The sequence below is a fragment of the Mus caroli genome, unplaced genomic scaffold, assembly GCF_978045245.1.
Source record: "Mus caroli unplaced genomic scaffold, Mus_caroli_1 scaffold_14, whole genome shotgun sequence".
Classification (NCBI taxonomy): Eukaryota; Metazoa; Chordata; class Mammalia; order Rodentia; family Muridae; genus Mus; species Mus caroli.
In genome coordinates, this window is record NW_028227269.1 from 5,397,454 (window position 1) to 5,420,394 (window position 22,941).

General features: G+C 43.8%; 1 protein-coding gene across 2 annotated transcripts in view; it reads left to right on the forward strand.

Moving 5' to 3' along the window:
- Positions 1-22,941, forward strand: part of Ldah (lipid droplet associated hydrolase) — a 94,463-nt gene that overhangs the window by 55,558 nt on the left and 15,964 nt on the right. For both annotated transcript variants that reach the window (XM_021178871.3, XM_029484714.2), the window contains one exon: positions 20,115-20,349. In XM_021178871.3, coding sequence (XP_021034530.1) covers positions 20,115-20,349 — 235 coding nt within the window. The remainder of the gene's footprint in view (positions 1-20,114; positions 20,350-22,941) is intronic.

Below are 22,941 nucleotides of genomic sequence, written 5' to 3' on the forward strand. Positions count from 1 at the left end.
AATCTCTGCAAATACTCATGTGTTTATTCCCTGGGAAGTAGCAACTCGGATCTGTAGATTAAATGCATGAAATGGCCTTTTTTCTTTTATATTTGGATAATTAAAGTGTAGAAAACTAATGAGGTGAAGAATTTCAACCTCCTTAAGATGGGGAGCTAGTCTGTTCTCATGCTGAGTGGCTTCAGAACCTTGTGCAGATTGCCTGCCAATAATGGCAATAACTGTTCCATCATGAGGAAACAATAGGTATTACAAAGAAGTTTTTCATAGGCACTATTTTTAGTAATTAGCACTCAAGTCACCCTGCTTGGGATTATGCTTCATTGTTGTTACTTTGTAGCTAAACCTCAGGTTTTCTCCTCTATGAAAAGGAAGACACTTGCTTCATAAGGCTGTTTTGTGTGTTAAATGAGAAAACGCTTAACGTGCATTCATGTAATGCCTAGAAAATAGCAGATAATCACAGTTCTTTGATAAGTGTTAGCCTAATGTGGAGCATATTTCTATCATTATATATGAAATTTTAAAGACAATAATATCTCAAAAGTAAGCTCACTGATTAAAGTTAAGTGAACATTTGCTATTTATAAACTGCTTACTGACCAAGTAAGCCACTGTCTTAGGGTTTTTCTGCTGTGAACAGACACCATGACCAATGCAAGTCTTATAAAAGACAGAATTTAATTGGGGCTAGCTTGCAGGTTCAGAGGTTCAGTCCATTATCATCAAGGTGGGAGCATGGCAGTTTCCAGGCAGGCATGGCGCAGGCCGAGCTGAGAGTTCTACATTTTCATCTGAAGGTGGCTAGTGGAAGACTGACTTCCAGGCTACTAGGATGAGGGTCTTAAGCCCACACCCACACCCAACAAGGCCACACCTCCTAATAGGGCCACACCTCCTAATAGGGCCAAGCATATATAAACCATCACAACCACTATGCTTGTGTTTCCAAAGGGACGCTACAGAGAGGGAAACATGACTTTACATTGAAAGAGATAAAGCAGAACTAGGAATACCTGGAGGCCTACACTTTAGTTGATTTTTGAAGGGAGGTTTATATTGCATACTTGCGAAGAACTGCTGGCAATCATGGAAGGAAGGCTCTGTGCTATGTTTCCTGTTTGTATGTCGTAGAGGAGGAAAGCGCTCAACCATTACTGTACCAAGTGGGAACCATAATGAACAAACGGTAAGGGTGTGACGGTGTTCTCCTGACATGTCAAAGTATTACTGTCATGGCCCCCTTAGTCACAGCACACAGCATTGCCATTGCTCTTCCAGAACAATCGTGCCTCTGTAATAAGCTAACTAAATGGTGGCATATGAACAGCCTTTTTTTTTTTCAAGATTTATTTATTATTATATCTAAGGACACTGTAATTGTCTTCAGATGCACCAGAAGAGGGCGTCAGATCTCATTACAGATGGTTGTGGGCCTCCATGTGGTTGCTGGGATTTGAACTTGGGACCTTCAGAAGAGCAGTCGGTGCTCTTAACCACTGAGCCATTTCTCCAGCCCCATATGAACAGCTTTTGAGATTTACTATTTTTAATATTAAATTCTATTACATTTTGATTTCCAGATACTGTGAAAAATAAATGCTTCTTAGTGAAATCGACGTCATACCTAAGCATCATGCTCTTTTCCCACAGCCACGTCTCAGAATGTTTCTTAACTTCTTTTTGAAAAACAAACGCCTGAACACTACCACTGACCCCAAAATGTGACCAGTATACAAAGTCCTAATATGTTTATTTACTTTTTCTAATGTCCAAAAAAAAACTGATTGTGCCTTATTATCAAAATTTGACTTTGAGCTAAGTGTGGTCATACACACCTTTAATTCCAGCCCCATGCAGGCAGAGGCAGGGCCATCTCTACCTGGTGGAGGGCAGCCTATTCCATAGCATGTCCCAGGCTCTCCAGAGCTATATAGTAAAACCCTGTCTCAAAATAGAAAAACAAAACAAAAGAAAAGAAAAGAAAGAAAGAAACACCTCTGGGACCAGTGGGCAAAGGCACTTGCTACCAAGCCTGATGGTGACCCAAATTTAATCCCCAGAACCCACATGGTAGAAGGAGAACCAACTACATGGAGTTGTTCTCTGACATATACGTATGTGTCCACATGCACAAATACACCAAAAGTAATGTAAAAACAGTTTTTTTGAGGTTGACTCTGGTAGTTTTATGGTGAGAATGTTTCCTTAGAGCAGACTGAGCTGGTCAGCGTGGACAGTATCTGTGTAACGGAGCCGTAGCATAAGGAAATGGCTTGTTATATACAGAGCTTTGGAAAGCTGCTCTGCACAGCTGTGTTAGAAAATTAGGTCCACTTCCTTGGCCTGAGTGGATTTTTTTCCTTTTGTAAGTAGGTTTCTATATGAAGAATAAAAGAAATCTCCACAGTGACTTTTCCTACCAAACTTAAACTGTAAATTTTTCTGAAACTCTCTTATGATGTCTGGGGGAAGTGTGTTTCAATTGGGCAGTGGTTAATTGTTCTCCACAGACAGAAGAGGAGAGCCTGGCCAATCTACTGAGTATTGGTTGTGGCAAAAAGTCTCTGGTCTTCTTGTGTTTGGGGGAGGCAATGAGGCATTCAAAGCAAATATTAGAACTTCCTTATTGTTTTGGTCCATTCCCATGATTTCAGAGTGCACTTTAATTCTCAATTTGTTTCGATAGAGATCAACCAAATATAACCCTGTGGTTGCTCGTGTGTGTTTAGTTTCCCTTGCATGCAGTTTTGTTTTAACATGGGTCACAGTAAAGGATCACTTGTAAAAATAATGGATTGCTTCCTGTTTCTGCCAGCTGATTTGATCAGCCCAAAGTTCCTTAAGTGCTGTGGGTTACACAGCTAGTGTGGAATCTATATGATACTTTCAGTTTGGTAGTAACTGAATTAACCATTTATAGTCTCCAAAGCTCTGAAGACAATTTGGTGAACATGGGCATCTGATTTTGAAGTGAATAAACTTGAAACTAAAATGAACATTGAGTTTCCAAACAAGACTAAATTATCAGATTTCTTGGAAAACAATGTTTTCATTAATTGATTGCACACTGGTTAGCTATAGATGTACCAGGAAAGCTTAAAAGAAATCATTTCTAACATCACTGTGTGAGATGTTTGTGGCATGTGTTAGCGTATTTTCCCATGTTCAGAACACAGTGGGTTTGGTTCTGTTCTCCTAAAGGAAAAGCCATGGTATGAATGGAGGTGGTTCTCTGTATGCTTGCAGACATGCCTGCCACTCTCACCATGTGCAGTGGTGGCCCATGGTGGTTTTCATTCACATCTTATTGACGACTAATGATGCTAAACATTCTTATATACCTGTCGGCCATTTGTATGTTTCTCTTTGACTAACGTCTATTCAGATCCTATTCTTATTTCTTTTTCAAGATTTATTTTTAAGTGTGTGGGGGGAGGGGGTGTGTTCATGTGAATCTAAGTGCCTGTTAAGGTCACAAGACATCAGATCCCCTGAAGCCGGAGTATCAGAGAGTCATGAGCCACCTGATGTAAGTGGTGGAAATTAAAGTCTGGCCCTTGGGAAAGCAACAAGTATTTTTTCACTGTCAAGCCATCTCTCTTACCCCTTTCTCTCATTTTTCAATCAGATTTCTTGGTTGGTTATTGATTTGTTGAATTGCTTATCTGCTGTGCATGAAAACATGATGTATAAATGTTTCCTCCTGCTCCACAGATTGCCTCTCCTACTTCTCAGTTGTTCCCTTTACTGTGAAGAGCTCTTTAATTTAATATAATTCTTTTACTTTGGGTTTGGGTTCCTTTTAAGGGGGTAGGTTTTTGATTGTTTGTTTTGGTTTTGTTTTGTTTTGTTTTGTTTTGTTTTGCTTCTGTTTTTCAAATCCTATCTAAGGAACCCGTGTCCAGACCAACTTCATGGGAATTTTCCCTCACCTTTTCCTCTAGTAGTAAGTCTAACAATTAAATCTTTAATCCTTTTTTCTTATTTCCAATAATATGACTGTTTGATTTCATTGTTTTGCATGTGGGCATCCAGTTGTCCCACTTCATTCACTGAAGGGTCTCTCTCTTCCCAGTGTTCTTGACATCTTTCTTTTAAAAGTCAAGTATGTGGAAGGTTCCTTGTTTTGTTTTGTTTTTTATTGTATCTGTTCATTGTATATGATGAGGAACTGCATAAGGACCTTTTCATACAGGTTATACTGTACACTGACCATACTTCATTTAATTGGCCTAATTATCTTTTATGTCAGTATCACCTTGTTTTGATTAATATAGCTCTATAGTATATCTTGAAATCAGTCCATGCAATGCCTTCAGCTTTGTTCTTTTTTTTATTTTAAAGATTGCTTTGGATATTTGGATTTTCTGTGGCTTGTACACAGTTCGTCTATTTTTTTTTCCTTTAAAAAGAATTGTAACTGTGATAGAAATTGCACTGAATCTGTAGATTGCCCAAGGTAGTGTGGACATTTTCACAGCAGTCTTCTAATCTGTGAGTATAGGATAGCTTTTCATTATTTATGTCTTTAGTTTCTTTAGTATTTTATACTTCTGAGCATGCAGGCCACACACCTCTTTTGCTAAATGCATTCTTTCTTTAAGATTTTATTTTATGCCCAGCCGGAGGACAGAGACCTGCCCTGCAGAGAGCGCCATCTTGGCTCCGGGACTCCCCGAACTTAGTCTACAGGTTAGAGTGAGGACCACAGAGGCAGACAGCTTCTGGGACAGGCGGGAGCCACAGAGCCACTGAGGCAGCACCCTTTTGGGGCCGCAGACATCCGGCACCCTCCCAGTCGGAGGACAGTGACCTGCCCTGCAGGGAGCGCCATCTTGGCTCCGGGACTCTGCCAAGCTTAGTCTCTACAGGTCAGAGTGGGGACCACGGGGGCAGACAGCTTCTGGGACAGGCAGGAGCCACAGAGCCGCTGAGGCAGCACCCTTTTGGGGCCGCAGACATCCGGCACCCTCCCAGTCGGAGGACAGTGACCTGCCCTGCAGAGAGCGCCATCTTGGCTCCGGGACTCCGCCGAGCTTAGTCTCTACAGGTCAGAGTGGGGACCACGGGGGCAGACGGCTTCTGGGACAGGCAGGAGCCACAGAGCCGCTGAGGCAGCACCCTTTTGGGGCCGCAGACTTCCGGCACCCTCCCAGCCGGAGGACAGAGACCTGCCCTGCAGAGAGCGCCATCTTGGCTCCGGGACTCCCCGAACTTAGTCTACAGGTTAGAGTGAGGACCACAGAGGCAGACAGCTTCTGGGACAGGCGGGAGCCACAGAGCCGCTGAGGCAGCACCCTTTTGGGGCCGCAGACATCCGGCACCCTCCCAGTCGGAGGACAGTGACCTGCCCTGCAGAGAGCGCCATCTTGGCTCCGGGACTCTGCCAAGCTTAGTCTCTACAGGTCAGAGTGGGGACCACGGGGGCAGACAGCTTCTGGGACAGGCAGGAGCCACAGAGCCGCTGAGGCAGCACCCTTTTGGGGCCGCAGACATCCGGCACCCTCCCAGTCGGAGGACAGTGACCTGCCCTGCAGAGAGCGCCATCTTGGCTCCGGGACTCCGCCGAGCTTAGTCTCTACAGGTCAGAGTGGGGACCACGGGGGCAGACGGCTTCTGGGACAGGCAGGAGCCACAGAGCCGCTGAGGCAGCACCCTTTTGGGGCCGCAGACTTCCGGCACCCTCCCAGCCGGAGGACAGAGACCTGCCCTGCAGAGAGCGCCATCTTGGCTCCGGGACTCCCCGAACTTAGTCTACAGGTTAGAGTGAGGACCACAGAGGCAGACAGCTTCTGGGACAGGCGGGAGCCACAGAGCCACTGAGGCAGCACCCTTTTGGGGCCGCAGACATCCGGCACCCTCCCAGTCGGAGGACAGTGACCTGCCCTGCAGGGAGCGCCATCTTGGCTCCGGGACTCTGCCAAGCTTAGTCTCTACAGGTCAGAGTGGGGACCACGGGGGCAGACAGCTTCTGGGACAGGCAGGAGCCACAGAGCCGCTGAGGCAGCACCCTTTTGGGGCCGCAGACATCCGGCACCCTCCCAGTCGGAGGACAGTGACCTGCCCTGCAGAGAGCGCCATCTTGGCTCCGGGACTCCGCCGAGCTTAGTCTCTACAGGTCAGAGTGGGGACCACGGGGGCAGACGGCTTCTGGGACAGGCAGGAGCCACAGAGCCGCTGAGGCAGCACCCTTTTGGGGCCGCAGACTTCCGGCACCCTCCCAGCCGGAGGACAGAGACCTGCCCTGCAGAGAGCGCCATCTTGGCTCCGGGACTCCCCGAACTTAGTCTACAGGTTAGAGTGAGGACCACAGAGGCAGACAGCTTCTGGGACAGGCGGGAGCCACAGAGCCACTGAGGCAGCACCCTTTTGGGGCCGCAGACATCCGGCACCCTCCCAGTCGGAGGACAGTGACCTGCCCTGCAGGGAGCGCCATCTTGGCTCCGGGACTCTGCCAAGCTTAGTCTCTACAGGTCAGAGTGGGGACCACGGGGGCAGACAGCTTCTGGGACAGGCAGGAGCCACAGAGCCGCTGAGGCAGCACCCTTTTGGGGCCGCAGACATCCGGCACCCTCCCAGTCGGAGGACAGTGACCTGCCCTGCAGAGAGCGCCATCTTGGCTCCGGGACTCCGCCGAGCTTAGTCTCTACAGGTCAGAGTGGGGACCACGGGGGCAGACGGCTTCTGGGACAGGCAGGAGCCACAGAGCCGCTGAGGCAGCACCCTTTTGGGGCCGCAGACTTCCGGCACCCTCCCAGCCGGAGGACAGAGACCTGCCCTGCAGAGAGCGCCATCTTGGCTCCGGGACTCCCCGAACTTAGTCTACAGGTTAGAGTGAGGACCACAGAGGCAGACAGCTTCTGGGACAGGCGGGAGCCACAGAGCCACTGAGGCAGCACCCTTTTGGGGCCGCAGACATCCGGCACCCTCCCAGTCGGAGGACAGTGACCTGCCCTGCAGGGAGCGCCATCTTGGCTCCGGGACTCTGCCAAGCTTAGTCTCTACAGGTCAGAGTGGGGACCACGGGGGCAGACAGCTTCTGGGACAGGCAGGAGCCACAGAGCCGCTGAGGCAGCACCCTTTTGGGGCCGCAGACATCCGGCACCCTCCCAGTCGGAGGACAGTGACCTGCCCTGCAGAGAGCGCCATCTTGGCTCCGGGACTCCGCCGAGCTTAGTCTCTACAGGTCAGAGTGGGGACCACGGGGGCAGACGGCTTCTGGGACAGGCAGGAGCCACAGAGCCGCTGAGGCAGCACCCTTTTGGGGCCGCAGACTTCCGGCACCCTCCCAGCCGGAGGACAGAGACCTGCCCTGCAGAGAGCGCCATCTTGGCTCCGGGACTCCCCGAACTTAGTCTACAGGTTAGAGTGAGGACCACAGAGGCAGACAGCTTCTGGGACAGGCGGGAGCCACAGAGCCACTGAGGCAGCACCCTTTTGGGGCCGCAGACATCCGGCACCCTCCCAGTCGGAGGACAGTGACCTGCCCTGCAGGGAGCGCCATCTTGGCTCCGGGACTCCGCCAAGCTTAGTCTCTACAGGTCAGAGTGGGGACCACGGGGGCAGACAGCTTCTGGGACAGGCAGGAGCCACAGAGCCACTGAGGCAGCACCCTTTTGGGGCCGCAGACTTCCGGCACCCTCCCAGCCGGAGGACAGAGACCTGTCCTGCAGAGAGTGCCATCTTGGCTCCGGGACTCCGCCGAACTTAGTCTGCACAGGACAGAGTGAGGACCACAGAGGCAGACAGCTTCTGGGACAGGCGGGAGCCACAGAACCGCTGAGGCAGCACCCTTTTGGGGCCGCAGACATCCGACACCCTCCCAGCCGGAGAACAGTGACCTGCCCTGCAGGGAGCGCCATCTTGGCTCCGGGACTCCGCCGAACTTAGTCTGTACAGGTCTGCTGACAGAGGATACTCAGAATCCCCAGAAGAACAACCTCTGAACAGAGACAACTATAACAACTCCAGAGATTACCAGATGGCGAGAGGTAAAGGTAAGAATCTTACTAACAGAAACCAAGACCACTCACCATCATCAGGACCCAGCACTCCCACTTCGCCCAGTCCAGGGCACCCCAACACACCTGAAAAACTAGACCTGGATTTAAAAGCATATCTCATGATGATGGTAGAGGACATCAAGAAGGACTTTAAAGAACTACAGGAGAACATGGCTAAAGAGTTACAAGTCCTTAAAGAAAAACAGGAAAACACAACCAAACTGGTAGAAGTCCTTAAAGAGAAACAGGAAAACACATCCAATCAGATGATGGAAATGAACAAAACCATACTAGACCTAAAAAGGGAAGTAGACACAATAAAGAAAACCCAAAATGAGGCAACACTGGAGATAGAAACCCTAGGAAAGAAATCTGGAACCATAGATGCAAGCATCAGCAACAGAATACAAGAGATGGAAGAGAGAATCTCAGGTGCAGAAGATTCCATAGAGAACATGGGCACAACAATCAAGGAAAATGGAAAATGCAAAAAGATCCTAACTCAAAACATCCAGGAAATACAGGACACAATGAGAAGACCAAACCTACGGATAATAGGAGTGGATGAGAATGAAGATTTTCAACTCAAAGGACCAGCAAACATCTTCAACAAAATTATAGAAGAAAACTTCCCAAATCTAAAGAAAGAGATGCCCATGAACATACAAGAAGCCTACAGAACTCCAAATAGGCTGGACCAGAAAAGAAATACCTCCCGACACATAATAATCAGAACAACAAATGCACTAAATAAAGATAGAATACTAAAAGCAGCAAGAGAAAAAGGCCAAGTAACATATAAAGGCAAGCCTATCAGAATTACACCAGATTTTTCACCAGAGACTATGAAAGCCAGAAGATCCTGGACAGATGTTATACAGACACTAAAAGAACACAAATTCCAGCCCAGGCTACTATACCCAGCCAAACTCTCAATTAACATAGATGGAGAAACCAAAGTATTCCACGACAAAACCAAATTCACACATTATCTCTCCACGAATCCAGCCCTTCAAAGGATAATAACAGAAAAAAACCAATACAAGGACAGGAACCACGCCCTAGAAACAACAAGAAGGTAATCCCTCAACAAACCTAAAAGAAGACAGCCACAAGAACAGAATGCCAACTTTAACAACAAAAATAACAGGAAACAACAATTACTTTTCCTTAATATCTCTTAATATCAATGGACTCAACTCCCCGATAAAAAGACATAGACTAACAAACTGGCTACACAAACAAGACCCAACATTTTGCTGCTTACAAGAAACTCATCTCAGAGAAAAAGATAGACACTACCTCAGAATGAAAGGCTGGAAAACAATTTTCCAAGCAAATGGTCTGAAGAAACAAGCTGGAGTAGCCATTCTAATATCAGATAAGATTGACTTCCAACCCAAAGTCATCAAAAAAGACAGGGAGGGGCACTTCATACTCATTAAAGGTAAAATCCTCCAAGAGGAACTATCAATCCTGAATATCTATGCTCCAAATACAAAGGCAGCCTCATTCATTAAAGAAACTTTAGTAAATCTCAAAGCACACATTGCACCTCATACAATAATAGTGGGAGACTTCAACACACCACTTTCACCAATGGACAGATCATGGAAACAGAAACTAAACAGGGACACAGTGAAACTAACAGAAGTTATGGATCAAATGGATCTGGCAGATATCTACAGAACATTTTACCCTAAAACAAAAGGATACACCTTCTTCTCAGCACCTCATGGTACCTTCTCCAAAATTGACCACGTAATTGGGCACAAAACAGGACTCAACAGATACAAAAACATTGAAATTGTCCCATGCATCCTATCAGATCACCATGGACTAAGGCTGATCTTCAATAACAAAATAAATAATAGAAAGCCAACCTTCACGTGGAAACTGAACAACACTCTTCTCAATGATACCTTGGTCAAGGAAGGAATAAAGAAAGAAATTAAGGACTTTTTAGAGTTCAATGAAAATGAAGCCACAACATACCCAAACTTATGGGACGCAATGAAAGCATTTCTAAGAGGAAAACTCATAGCTCTGAGTGCCTCCAAAAGGAAACTAGAAAGAGCACACATTAGCAGCTTGACAACACACCTAAAAGCACTAGAACAAAAGGAAGCAAATTCACCCAAGAGGAGTAGACGGCAGGAAATAATCAAACTCAGGGGTGAAATCAACCAAGTGGAAACAAGAAAAACTATTCAAAGAATCAACCAATCAAGGAGCTGGTTCTTTGAGAAAATCAACAAGATAGATAAACCCTTAGCCAGACTCACTAGAGGGCACAGGGAAAGCATCCTAATTAACAAAATCAGAAATGAAAAAGGAGACATAACAACAGATCCTGAAGACATCCAAAACACCATCAGATCCTTCTACCAAAGGCTATACTCAACAAAACTGGAGAACCTGGATGAAATGGAGAAGTTCCTAGACAGATACCAGGTACCAAAGTTGAATCAAGATCAGGTTAATGATCTAAACAGCCCTATATCCCCCAAAGAAATAGAAGCAGTCATTAATAGTCTCCCAACCAAAAAAAGCCCAGGACCAGATGGGTTTAGTGCAGAGTTCTATCAGACCTTCAAAGAAGATCTAATCCCAGTTCTTCACAAACTATTCCACAAAATAGAAACAGAAGGTACTCTACCCAACTCATTCTATGAAGCCACAATTACTCTGATACCTAAACCACAAAAAGACCCAACAAAGATAGAAAACTTCAGACCAATATCCCTTATGAATATTGATGCAAAAATCCTCAATAAAATTCTTGCTAACCGAATCCAAGAACACATCAAAACAATCATCCATCCTGACCAAGTAGGTTTCATCCCAGGGATGCAGGGATGGTTCAATATACGGAAATCCATCAACGTAATCCAGTATATAAACAAACTCAAAGACAAAAACCACATGGTCATCTCGTTAGATGCGGAAAAAGCATTTGACAAGATCCAACACCCATTCATGATAAAAGTCTTGGAAAGATCAGGAATTCAAGGCCCATACCTAAACATGATAAAAGCAATCTACAGCAAACCAGTAGCCAACATCAAAGTAAATGGTGAGAAGCTTGAAGCAATCCCTCTAAAATCAGGGACTAGACAAGGCTGTCCACTTTCTCCATACCTATTCAACATTGTACTTGAAGTCCTAGCCAGAGCAATTCGACAACAAAAGGAGATCAAAGGGATACAAATTGGAAAAGATGAAGTCAAAATATCACTTTTTGCAGATGATATGATAGTATATATAAGTGACCCTAAAAATTCCACCAGAGAACTCCTAAGCCTGATAAACAGCTTCGGTGAAGTAGCTGGATATAAAATTAACTCAAACAAATCAATGGCCTTTCTCTACACAAAGAATAAACAGGCTGAGAAAGAAATTAGGGAAACAACACCCTTCTCAATAGTCACAAATAATATAAAATATCTTGGCGTGACTCTAACTAAGGAAGTGAAAGATCTGTATAATAAAAACTTCAAGTCTCTGAAGAAAGAAATTATAGAAGATCTCAGAAGATGGAAAGATCTCCCATGCTCATGGATTGGCAGGATCAACATTGTAAAAATGGCTATCTTGCCAAAAGCAATCTACAGATTCAATGCAATCCCCATCAAAATTCCAAATCAATTCTTCAACGAATTAGAAAGTGCAATCTGCAAATTCATCTGGAATAACAAAAAACCTAGGATAGCAAAAACTCTTCTCAAGGATAAAAGAACCTCTGGTGGAATCACCATGCCGGACCTAAAGCTCTACTACAGAGCAATTGTGATAAAAACTGCATGGTACTGGTATAGTGACAGACAAATAGACCAATGGAATAGAATTGAAGACCCAGAAATGAACCCACACACCTACGGTCACTTGATCTTCGACAAGGGAGCTAAAAACATCCAGTGGAAGAAAGACAGCATTTTCAACAAATGGTGCTGGCACAACTGGTTGTTAACATGTAGAAGAATGCGAATCGATCCATTCCTATCTCCTTGTACTAAGGTCAAGTCTAAGTGGATCAAGGAACTTCACATAAAACCAGAGACACTGAAACTTATAGAGGAGAAAGTGGGGAAAAGCCTTGAAGATATGGGCACAGGGGAAAAATTCCTGAATAGAACAGTAATGGCTTGTGCTGTAAGATCGAGAGTTGACAAGTGGGACCTCATGAAACTACAAAGCTTCTGCAAGGCTAAAGACACCATCAATAAGACAAAAAAACCACCAACAGATTGGGAAAGGATCTTCACCTATCCTAAATCAGATAAGGGACTAATATCCAATATATATAAAGAACTCAAGAAGGTGGACTCCAGAAAGTCAAATAACCCCATTAAAAAATGGGGCTCAGAACTGAACAAAGAATTCTCGCCTGAGGAATACCGAATGGCAGAGAAACACCTGAAAAAATGTTCAACATCCTTAATCATCAGGGAAATGCAAATCAAAACAACCCTGAGATTCCACCTCACACCAGTCAGAATGGCTAAGATCAAAAATTCAGGTGACAGCAGTTGCTGGCGAGGATGTGGAGAAAGAGGAACACTCCTCCATTGTTGGTGGTATTGCAAGCTTGTACAACCACTCTGGAAATCAGTCTGGCGGTTCCTCAGAAAATTGGACATAGTACTACCGGAGGATCCAGCAATACCTCTCCTGGGCATATATCCAGAAGATGTCCCAACCGGGAAAAAGGACACATGTTCCACTATGTTCATAGCAGCCCTATTTATAATAGCCAGAAGCTGGAAAGAACCCAGATGTCCCTCAACAGAGGAATGGATACAGAAATTATGGTACATTTACACAATGGAGTACTACTCAGCTATTAAAAAGAATGAATTTATGAAATTCCTAGCCAAATGGATGGACCTGGAGGGCATCATCTTGAGTGAAGTAACACAATCACAAAAGAACTCACACAATATGTATTCACTGATAAGTGGATATTAGCCCAAAACTTAGGATACCCAAGATTTAAGATACAATTTGCTAAACGCATGAAACTCAAGAAGAATGAAGACCAAAGTGTGGACACTGTGCACCTTCTCAGAATTGGGAACAAAACACCCAGGGAAGGAGTTACAGAGACAAAGTTCGTAGCGGTGATGAAAGGATGGACCATTTAGAGACTGCCGTATCCAGGGATCCATCCCATAATCAACTTCTAAACGCTGACACCATTGCATACACTAGCAAGATTTTGCTGAAAGGACCCAAATATAGCTGTCTCTTGTGAGACGATGCTGGGGCCTAGCAAACACAGGAGTGGATGTTCACAGTCAGCTATTGGATGTATCACAGGGCTCCCAATGGAGAAGCTAGAGTAAGTACCCAAGGAGCTAAAGGGATCTGCAACCCTATTGTTGGAACAACATGATGTACTAACTAGAACCCCGGAGCTCTTGTCTCTAGCTGCATATGTATCGAAAGATGGCCTAGTCAGCCATCAATGGAAAGAGAGGCCCATTGGACTTGCAAACTTTATATGCCCCAATATAGGGGAATGCCAGGGCCAAAAGAATGGGAATGGGTGGATAGGGAAGTGGGAAGGGCGCTATGGGGGACTTTTGGGATAGCATTGGAAACGTAATTGAGGAAAATATGTAATAAAAATATTAAAAAAAAAATAAAAAAAATAAAAACTGAAAAAAAAAAAAAAAAAAAAAAAGATTTTATTTTATATGTATGTGATGGACTAGGGGTACCCATGATTGCAGTAGCAGCAGTGGCTTGAAGAAGGTGTCTGATCCCTTGAGAGTGGCATTGCAGTAGTTGTGAGCCACCTGACTTGGGTGCTAGGAGGTAAACCTCTGGAAGAGCAGTGCGTATTTTTTAACTGCTGAACTATGTCTCCAGTCCTATTGATTAAACTCATCCTTAAATAAAAATGGAATTGTTTTCCTGATACCTTTTGGGGAGTAGCTTGATGGTGGTGTATAGAAACATTACCAATTTTCTTTTGAATGTTGATTTTCTTATTCTGCAACTTTACTAAACTCAGTTTTTAGTTCCAATAGATTTTCAGTGTCTTACTGTCCACAGTTCCATTCCATCCTTTCTGATTTGATACCTTCTGTTTGCTTCTCATACCTAATTCCCTGTCATGGAACATGATGTTAGCACCGGGGTCCTCGTACATCGCTGGTTTGAGACACGTTCCTTCCATACCTAATTTGTTGTGAAATTCTGTAATGAAAGGATGTTATATTTTTGTCAGTTGATTTTTCTGCATTGTTGGCATAATTGTGTAGTTTTTGCTTTTTGCTTTTTGAATGTGACCTGTTGTATTATAGATTTATATTGCCTTTATTATTACCTATTAAAATGTGATAAAGAAATATGGAGAAAACTAAAAGAGGTTGGGAGAAGAGCTTTTTGGGTTCATACCTAAATTATTAACTAACATTAGAATGAAAATGTATTTTAATTAAATTATAAGATTAAATGAGGGTAGAAATTCCAACCATAGAAATGTAGAAAGTAAAAGAATGGGAAATGTCTTATCTTGTAGTTCTTGCTAAGAGAACGCTGTTTTAGCTGTGTAATAGTTTACAAAATAAGCCCCAAGAGAAAAAAATTAACCAAAAATGAAGTGACTTCCTTTATAGTTATAAAAGCGTACTCTTTCAGGCTCTTCAGGCAATATAAGAAATACAAGTAGTGACGTCGTTACTGGTGGTACAGAGATTGAAGTATAATAACTGGGTATTATAAATAACATCAATCAAGTTAATTTGGGGATTTAAATGAAATGAACCCAAGCCCATGGGAGGGGAAAAATATATAAAAGTAAATTCAAAAAGAAATAGCTTGGGTAAGCTTGACCTATTAAATATACTGAATCAATCAATAGTCCATACCCTTTTGGAAAATAAAAACCCGTTACCAGATAGCTTCACTAAACATTCAGAGCATAAATAATTGTGGTATTTTACTAAACTTTCCAAATAATGAGAAAGGGCCCATGCTTTGCAACTCAGTGAAGTCTTTATATACAAACCTAGACACAAATGGGAAAAGAAGGAGACAGACCATTCCTAGTTACCAGCATACAGAAGTCTACCTAGCATGAACAATACTGACTGTGGCCAGCCTGGCTTCCTTACCACATTGTCACCCCTGGACCTAGAGTCTCAGTTTCTACGTCCTTGTGCTGCTCCCTCAGCTGTTCCCAAGCAGCCTCTCCTTAGGCAGAGGGGATCTCTTCTAACAAGGTGGGGAGGAAGCCCTCCACCAGGGAAGCTTCCCAGGGCTGAGAAGCCCTTCCTGTCTCAGTATCGATGACTACTTTGCACAAAACCATGCATTTGAAACTGCCAAGTCTCATTAAATCCACAGCATCTCTGTGGCTTTCACAATGAAAGGACTCTTGACGTTAGAATTACTTAAAAGATAGGACTCTGAATTGGGAGCTGGAAAGTCAATGGCTAATAAAACGCCACTTCCATTCCTGAGGGATTTTTCATCGTTTTTACCCCTCAGACTCCTAAGCATGCTGCCTAGTGTTGAAGTAGCATGCCAAATCCCTGCATTATACTCTTAGCTTTAGAAAATATACAGAACATACTTTCTGTTGTAGCTGAACTCTGCATTTTGTTTAAAAAGTGTGGGGAGCATTTGCCAACACAGCTACCAAAGCAGCATTTTAAGTTGTCTGAAAAAGCTGTTACCCCTTCCTCTCAAAACGTTTTCACTCATTGTCCAGGCCATACAGGTACTCCAGGAGCAAAACTCTTCTTACTGGACAGAGGAGGAAAGCCAGAGAAACTCAAAGTATTGTGACCAAAACGGAAATAAAATATCTCAATTATTGTGGGATGAAAAAGTCTACAGGAAATACCTAAATACTTAGCTGAGAGATGGGACCAAGAAAAAGCAAGATATGACCAGAAAGAAAAAACCCTCCTCAGCTTTCACTCTCAGATCCCTGTTCCCTATTAGCAAGAGACACAAAGGGAGAATTCCAGGGGACACCTAGCCAAATTTAGCATTTGGGCAATGTCATCAAATGGGTTACCATAAGAAAGGAACTGCCCACAACAGAAGATGAAAAAGAGACTCACCTCTCCAGGTCCACAGGAAAAGTGCACTGATACATAGAACTACATGAAGGAGCTGGTCAAACAGTCGTTGATATCTGAAATCAGAGAACAGACCCACAACTGATGTACTGCAGCCATTGTAGAGAAGATAAGAGCCAGCGTATCTAATTTATTATAAAGAAACATTTCAAATGAAAAAACAGACTCTTAATTCAGAGTCACAGAAGAATGTCTTTTCAAAAATACAAAGAAAAATAACTTGAGATGAAAAGACCAGGTGGGCTAGGTGGCTTGTTGAATAGAGGCCAGCAAGCCTGACAACCTGAGTTGGAACCCTGAAGCCCACATGCTTTCCAGAGAGAACCAGTTCTGTCCCACATGTTACAATCCACATATGAGCACTTTGTACATGTATGCCTGCCATACACGTACATAATAAAATATAAATGTTAAAATATAAAAGTGTTTTTAAAAGAGAAGACTAAACTCAATCTGGAAATGATCAAAAATTGGAATAGATATGTCTACAAAAAAAGAAAACCATTGACCAGTACTTCCCTGAGACTCTGCTCAGCATCACTAATCACTAGGGGCTCAAATCCAAGCCACAGAGTCGCTATCACTGGGGATGTGTTAGGATAACTATTGTTGTGGCACACCGCCCTCTAGACATGACATGGCCATTGCCCTCTTGAACAGTGTGCAGCAGTAATTACACTCATTGGAGAGGAGAGGGACTCACAAGCCCTACACCCGCACTGAAAATTTATAGACAGTGCTAGGAAAGAGTTTTTCTTAGTGTAGCAATCCGTAAGTTGCTGACAGTCCCAAAAGTAACTCCAGGTAAGCTCATCGGGTGAAATCATCTCTGTCTCTGTCATTGATGCCCTATGTGGGGTGTGTCTTTTTTTTTTTTAATTACACAACAGCTATTTAAAAAACAAGAGAGGGGAGCTAGAGAAATTACCCAAGGAGCTAAAGGGAACTGCAACCCCATAGGTGGAACAACAATATGAACTAACCAGTACCCCGGAGCTCTTGTCTCTAGCTGCATATGTATCAAAAGATGGCCTAGTTGGCCATCACTGCAAAGAGAGGCCCATTGGACTTGCAAACTTTATATGCCCCAGTATAGGGGAACCCCAGGGCCAAAAAGGGGTAGTGGGTGGATAGGGGGTTGGGGGGGTGGGTATGGGGGACTTTTGGGATAGCATTGAAAATGTAAACGAGGAAAATACCTAATAAAAAAATAAATTAAAAAAAAAAAAACAAGAGGGCCGAGGAGATGACTCAGTAGGCAAAGCACTGGTGATGCATACATGAGGATCAACTTTAGATTCCCAGATCCCATGTAAAAGCCAAGCAGGCTTGATGGCCAGCAGAGAACAGAATGAGAGATGGATGTACAAGGTGCGACCACTTACCAGAGCATAGAGTCACAAGTTGAAATTCTGGTGGGCACCAATGCCAAAGTAGAAAAGGCTGCATGGTAGTTGAAGAATTCCTAAAGGCTCAGAGTAGAGAACTCTGAAGTTTAAAATTCCAGAAAGTCCTAGACATGTAGGATCTGTATTTTGAGATTTGTCTCCCAAAAGCTCAGTCAGGTTGTCACAGAAGATATTGTAGAATTATTATCCCTCTGGCAGAAAGCAGAGACAAAACACCACTCCAAAATACACAAGAATAACTAACACACACAAGAGTAACGAAAATACACAGTATGCTGCTAACACCATACTTAGAGCACTTTCTTTTGCCTGTTACATCATGTCTAGCTAGCAAGAAAGAAATTACAAGGCATGCTGAATAGCAAAATGCACAGTGAAAAGGGAAGTAAGCAACAGACCCATATGTGCAGGGATATGAAGATTAGCAAGCCGAGAATTCTGAGCAGCTATGATGAACCTGCTAAAAGCGCTAGTAGAATGAATGGTCAACATGAACTCCTTCAAGGTAAGGGAGTAGTAGCCATCCAAACCTACTGGCACAGAAGTGAACGTGGCCTTTGCTGAGTACGTGAATAACTTGAAAATGGCTAAGTAAAGAATTTCTGAACTTGAAGATATCTCAGTAGGAACCTCTACAGTCAGAAAGTAAGAAGCAGCAGGAGTGAGCAGCACCGGAACACTTCAGGGCTCTGCAAACTCGTGACGTGGGTAGCAGGAGAAGTGTACGGAGGAGAAGAACCAGAAAGCACTCTGAGAGGTAATGACTAAACTCATGCGAGACACCTCGGAAGACACTGCCCAGGATCAACACCCCTAAAAATAGTTAAGCACGGATGTCCAAAGTACAAAGTCAAAGACAAGGAGAAAAAACACACTCTACTTACAGAGAATCAAAGGCAAGAATTTCTTCCAACTTCTCAGAATTCACAAAAACAGTGAGAGAGAAGATGTGATATGTTTCATGTAGAGGAGGAAAAAAGAAAAAAAAAAAAAAAAAAAAAAAAAAAACACCAACCTGGAATTCTCTGCCCTGTGAGATTATCCTTCCAAGGGTAAGAAAAAAGAGACGCTGCGCACAGAAACAGCTGAGGAAGTCATTGTCAGTACCTGCCTTTGCAAGAACTGTGTCCCATTCTTCTGACAGAAAACCCTGGGTCAGAAACTAAGATCTGACTAAAGATTGCAAAAGCAAAGATAAGGCCAACATATATGAAGTTTATAAACATGAGGTTGAATAAATGAATTAAAACTAGGAGCTTTGTTGTGTTACATAAAATTAGTTCACCAGCAGCCCCTTAGTCATGAAGCACACGGAGGAGGCGGGGGGGTGGGGGGCGTCATTGTGAGATGCAGGCAGACTGTGCACATCCCATCTTCCCCTGCCTCACTGTTTGCTGTAAAATGACTTGCTATGTTCATGTTACATTTGACATGCTTCACTGTGTGTGTGTTTGTTCAACTTAAAATGTTTAAAGATAAAGCCAGGACTGGTGCCGGTCTGACATCTTAAGTTCATAGTGGAAGGAGCGAATTAACTCTCATAAATGGTCGCTCATTTCTAGATGTGTACCAGGGCACACCAGTGTGCACACACACATACATTAAGCAAATTTCCAAATCTTTTAAAAATTAGGGGGTGGCTGGAGAGATTGCTCAGTGGTTAAGAACACTGGTTGCTCTTTAAGAGGACCTTTTGATCCCCAGCACCCACATAATGGCTCAAAACTGTCTGTAATTCCAGTCCCAGGGGGAGCCAACACCCTCTTCTTACTTCTACATACATATGGTGCATGGACATACATGCAGGTACAACACCCATACACATAAAAATAAAAAATTTTTAAAAATCTATTGCCTCTATTTTCATTTTTCTGTTCTGTGATCTTCTAATATTATTAAGGTTGCCTATTTATATTACTGTTAACAGATTGTATATAACTATTTTGACTTTTGTTGTCTCCTGTAGAGATCATGTTTTAATAATGACCATATAGTAAATAGTGTTTGACTTGAAATGGTTTCAGGAATGCTCATTCTCACCCCCAGAGTATTTGGATCAGTTCTTGTCTTTCTGATGGAGCTAGTGTAATGCTTGTTGTCCTTTGACACTTTACAGTGAAGTTAAGAGGCACTGCTTTCCAAGAACTGATCGAATCCATTGGGAATATATTTGGTTCTGTTAAAAATTAATCTGACAGTTAGCATTAGGAATAGCAGAGCCTTTCAAAAGGGAGCTGTCTAATCAAGGGAACCTAATCTGTAGAAGAAATGGTGACAGCAATGGCACCTCTCGTTTGACCCTCAAAGTCAATGCAGTAGTACCAGTTCCTGCTGCAGCAATCCTTCAAGGGGTGGTTAATCACTATTCCCTTCTAGGATGAGTCAAAGAATACCATTCCTCCTTCCGGCAGTTAGCCCCCGGGCCTCCAAGGAATGACCCAGAGTAGTCACAGGGGAAGAATACAGTCAGCTTTAGTTCGGTCTGACCAGGTCCCTAGTGGTGTTGCAAGCCTGGAAACTCAACAGAACCTAGGAAAAAGAGCAGATATTCGGCTACTCCTGAAGAAAACCTCTCATCCAAGTATGTTTTGTTCTCATAGGTCGTCCACGCCTTTCTGCTCTTCCCAACTATCGAACGAATATCTGAATCGCCCAACGGCAAGTTTGCCACTCCATTTTTGTGCCAGTTTCGATACCTGCTCTATGCTACCAGCTACTTACTTTTTAAGCCGTGTCCTGAAGTAATAAAATCTTTCATAATCCAAAAACTCGCGGGACAAATGAACTTTAAGCTTGAACTTCCTTTGACGGACATCCTTCAACCATTCTGCCTTGGTAAGCATGGTTTCTAAAGGTGTGTGTTTGTAGTATAAGGAAATGTTTACAGGATAGGCTGTGTGTGTGACCAGGAAGTTAGCTGTTCAGCTCTTTCTACCCCAAACCTTAATCTAAGAACAGAACTGTGACTCGGTGAGGGGAACTTGCATGAAAACTGGAGAGAAGAGCTTTATGGAGTTTTGGTGTTCTCTTCTGCTCCTGATTCCACACTGTGGCTACGGCACGGCGAGATGTGCCCCAGCTAGTACACAGCATGGGCCAAGTCCTCCCAGGAATCCATCTGTGAAAACAGCCTCATAGAGTCAGCAGGTTACCACCGTGATGCTCGCCTTGCAGTCACTTTAGAAGAGTGTAGATTACAAAGAGTAAATGATCGCCATGCTAAGATATCTTGATACTGGATGCTTTGCTATGCATTCTTTTCTGAGTATGCCAGGAAAATAGTGTTGCTAATCTGTATTTTTAGATAATAATTACTTACTAGTATTTATAAATGACTTTATTTTTTTTCTTTTGTGTATGGGTGTTTTGCCTGCATTGTATGTCTAAACTGCACTACCTGTTGCCTTGTGAAGGCCAGAAAAGGTGGACAGATCTAGATAAGAAACATAAGAAAGCATTTTTGTTTCTCTGTTTGTGTAGATAAAGTCTGAATACAGTAATCAGCGACATCTGTATGTTTGCTGAGTGTGTAATGCATATATGAGCACTTCATTTTTTGTCTAAGCAAATGCTTATGTGAAGGTGTTTTCTAGTCGCTTCTACACAAGAGTTCTAACTGCCTTCTTAGAGAACTAGACCCCAGAAGTCACAAGTGAGAACAGTTCTTCCCCGTAGTGCCACTGATTGGCCTCTGGTGTATTCCGAGGAAGCAAGACAGTTTAACCACAGCACAAATTCCCCTTCTCAAGAAGGACAACCAGTGCCTTCCAGCCGCACAGTTGCAGGCCTTCTCCACAGCCATAGTAGGCTCACCATCTACAAGGTAGACCCTAAAGCCTCAGAATGCACATGGCCCTCTTGTGCCTGTTTCAGCTGGCCTTCTGATTCCTTGGCTCCGGATCTCCATTTCCAACCTCTGAGAGGTCAGTACTTCAATGACCCCAGTTTCTTCCTAGTCTGTGTAATTTGGTTGCAGGGAAAGGAAGCAAAAACTACTTGTCCTTCTTGGAATCCTCCACTCATGACAACTAGGATATTTAGTTCAACCTAGTAACCTAGTGATGAGGTGATCATTAGCCACGTGTCTCAGACATCCTAAGCAGCATGTCCCCGTTCTCCTCTAGCTTGCCAGTATGCCTCCTCTTGCAAGCATCATCACAAACATAAACTACCTCTGTCCAGTCACCTGGTCATCCCTTTGGTGACTTCCTGAAGGGCACTGCTCATAAGAGATGGCCTCAGGCTGGCTAGTGAGGGTGGTTAGTGAGCCCTGCCACATCTTATGCCTTATAGATAAAGGTAACCAGGATTCATAGCAGCCATCCATGTGCTGAGGTTGTCAGGATATTTGGAAAGAAGGGCAAGCCAGAGCTCATTCCTGGTCCTGCTTTTGGTCCAGCCCCGCACTCCCTGTAGGCCTGCTCTGAGCTCCAGTTGCCCTGCAGAGAGTGACCTTTAACTTACTGTTTGACTTGCAGGCTGCCTTGCAGTGTTTGCCAATTATGTAATGTCTGTGCTCCAGGAGGGATCTTACAGAAACAAATGGAGTTTGCTGGTCCAAGTAGTAGATTATAAATCCTGCCCTGTCTAGATAGAGCAGTGTCCTTTAGTTTGTACACATTTTTATTGATTTCGACTCTGAAAACTTCAAAAGCTGAAATGTTCAAGAGTTTCAAGTGCTGCTACCCTTTGGAAAAGATAGCATCCCAAGCCCTCTACTCCATCTTCCCTCGGGTGTGCTGAGTACTGCGGCATTAGAGTTCTTCTCCAATGGAAGGAGAGAAATGTTACTTCCCATCTAGAGAGTGGCTCTAACTCAATTCGCATAAAGTATAAACATTACCTCTGCATTCATTAGGGTAATTAGATTGTAACTAGATTGTCTGCAATGTTATTTTTAAAGACTCTACATGGATTTCCCCCCTTAAGTCAACTCCCGAATGTTTGCTACTACATAGATTCCCTGGAGTAGATGTGCGTCCGTCTCGTGAGAAGTAGGCTCCCACTCAGACAGCTAAATTAGATTTTCTCATCAAAGCTAAAAGAAAATATATTTTAACTCAACAGTATCACAGGTCAAACAGTGAACTGTTTATACTGTTTGAAAGCCTTTGTTAGGCTGAGCCGACGGGGTGTTTGTTTTGTGTTGTTTGTTTCACATTTTGAGCTTAGGCAGAGTAGGCACTAAGGTACTTGAAATGCTGCTGCCACTTCTGTTTTGCCCTCATGAAATGGGAGTAAAACCATCCCTAATTTTTTTTCATTATCTTTTAATCATTTTTACAGTCCATTCATTGTCCCCCTCTAGGTCTGCCCTCCAATCGTTCCTCATCCCATTCCTCCTCCCCTGTCTCCAAGAGGCCGTCCCCCGCCCCCCCCCCCGCCAGACCCCCCATTCCCTGGGGCCTCAGCTCTCTGAGGGGTTAG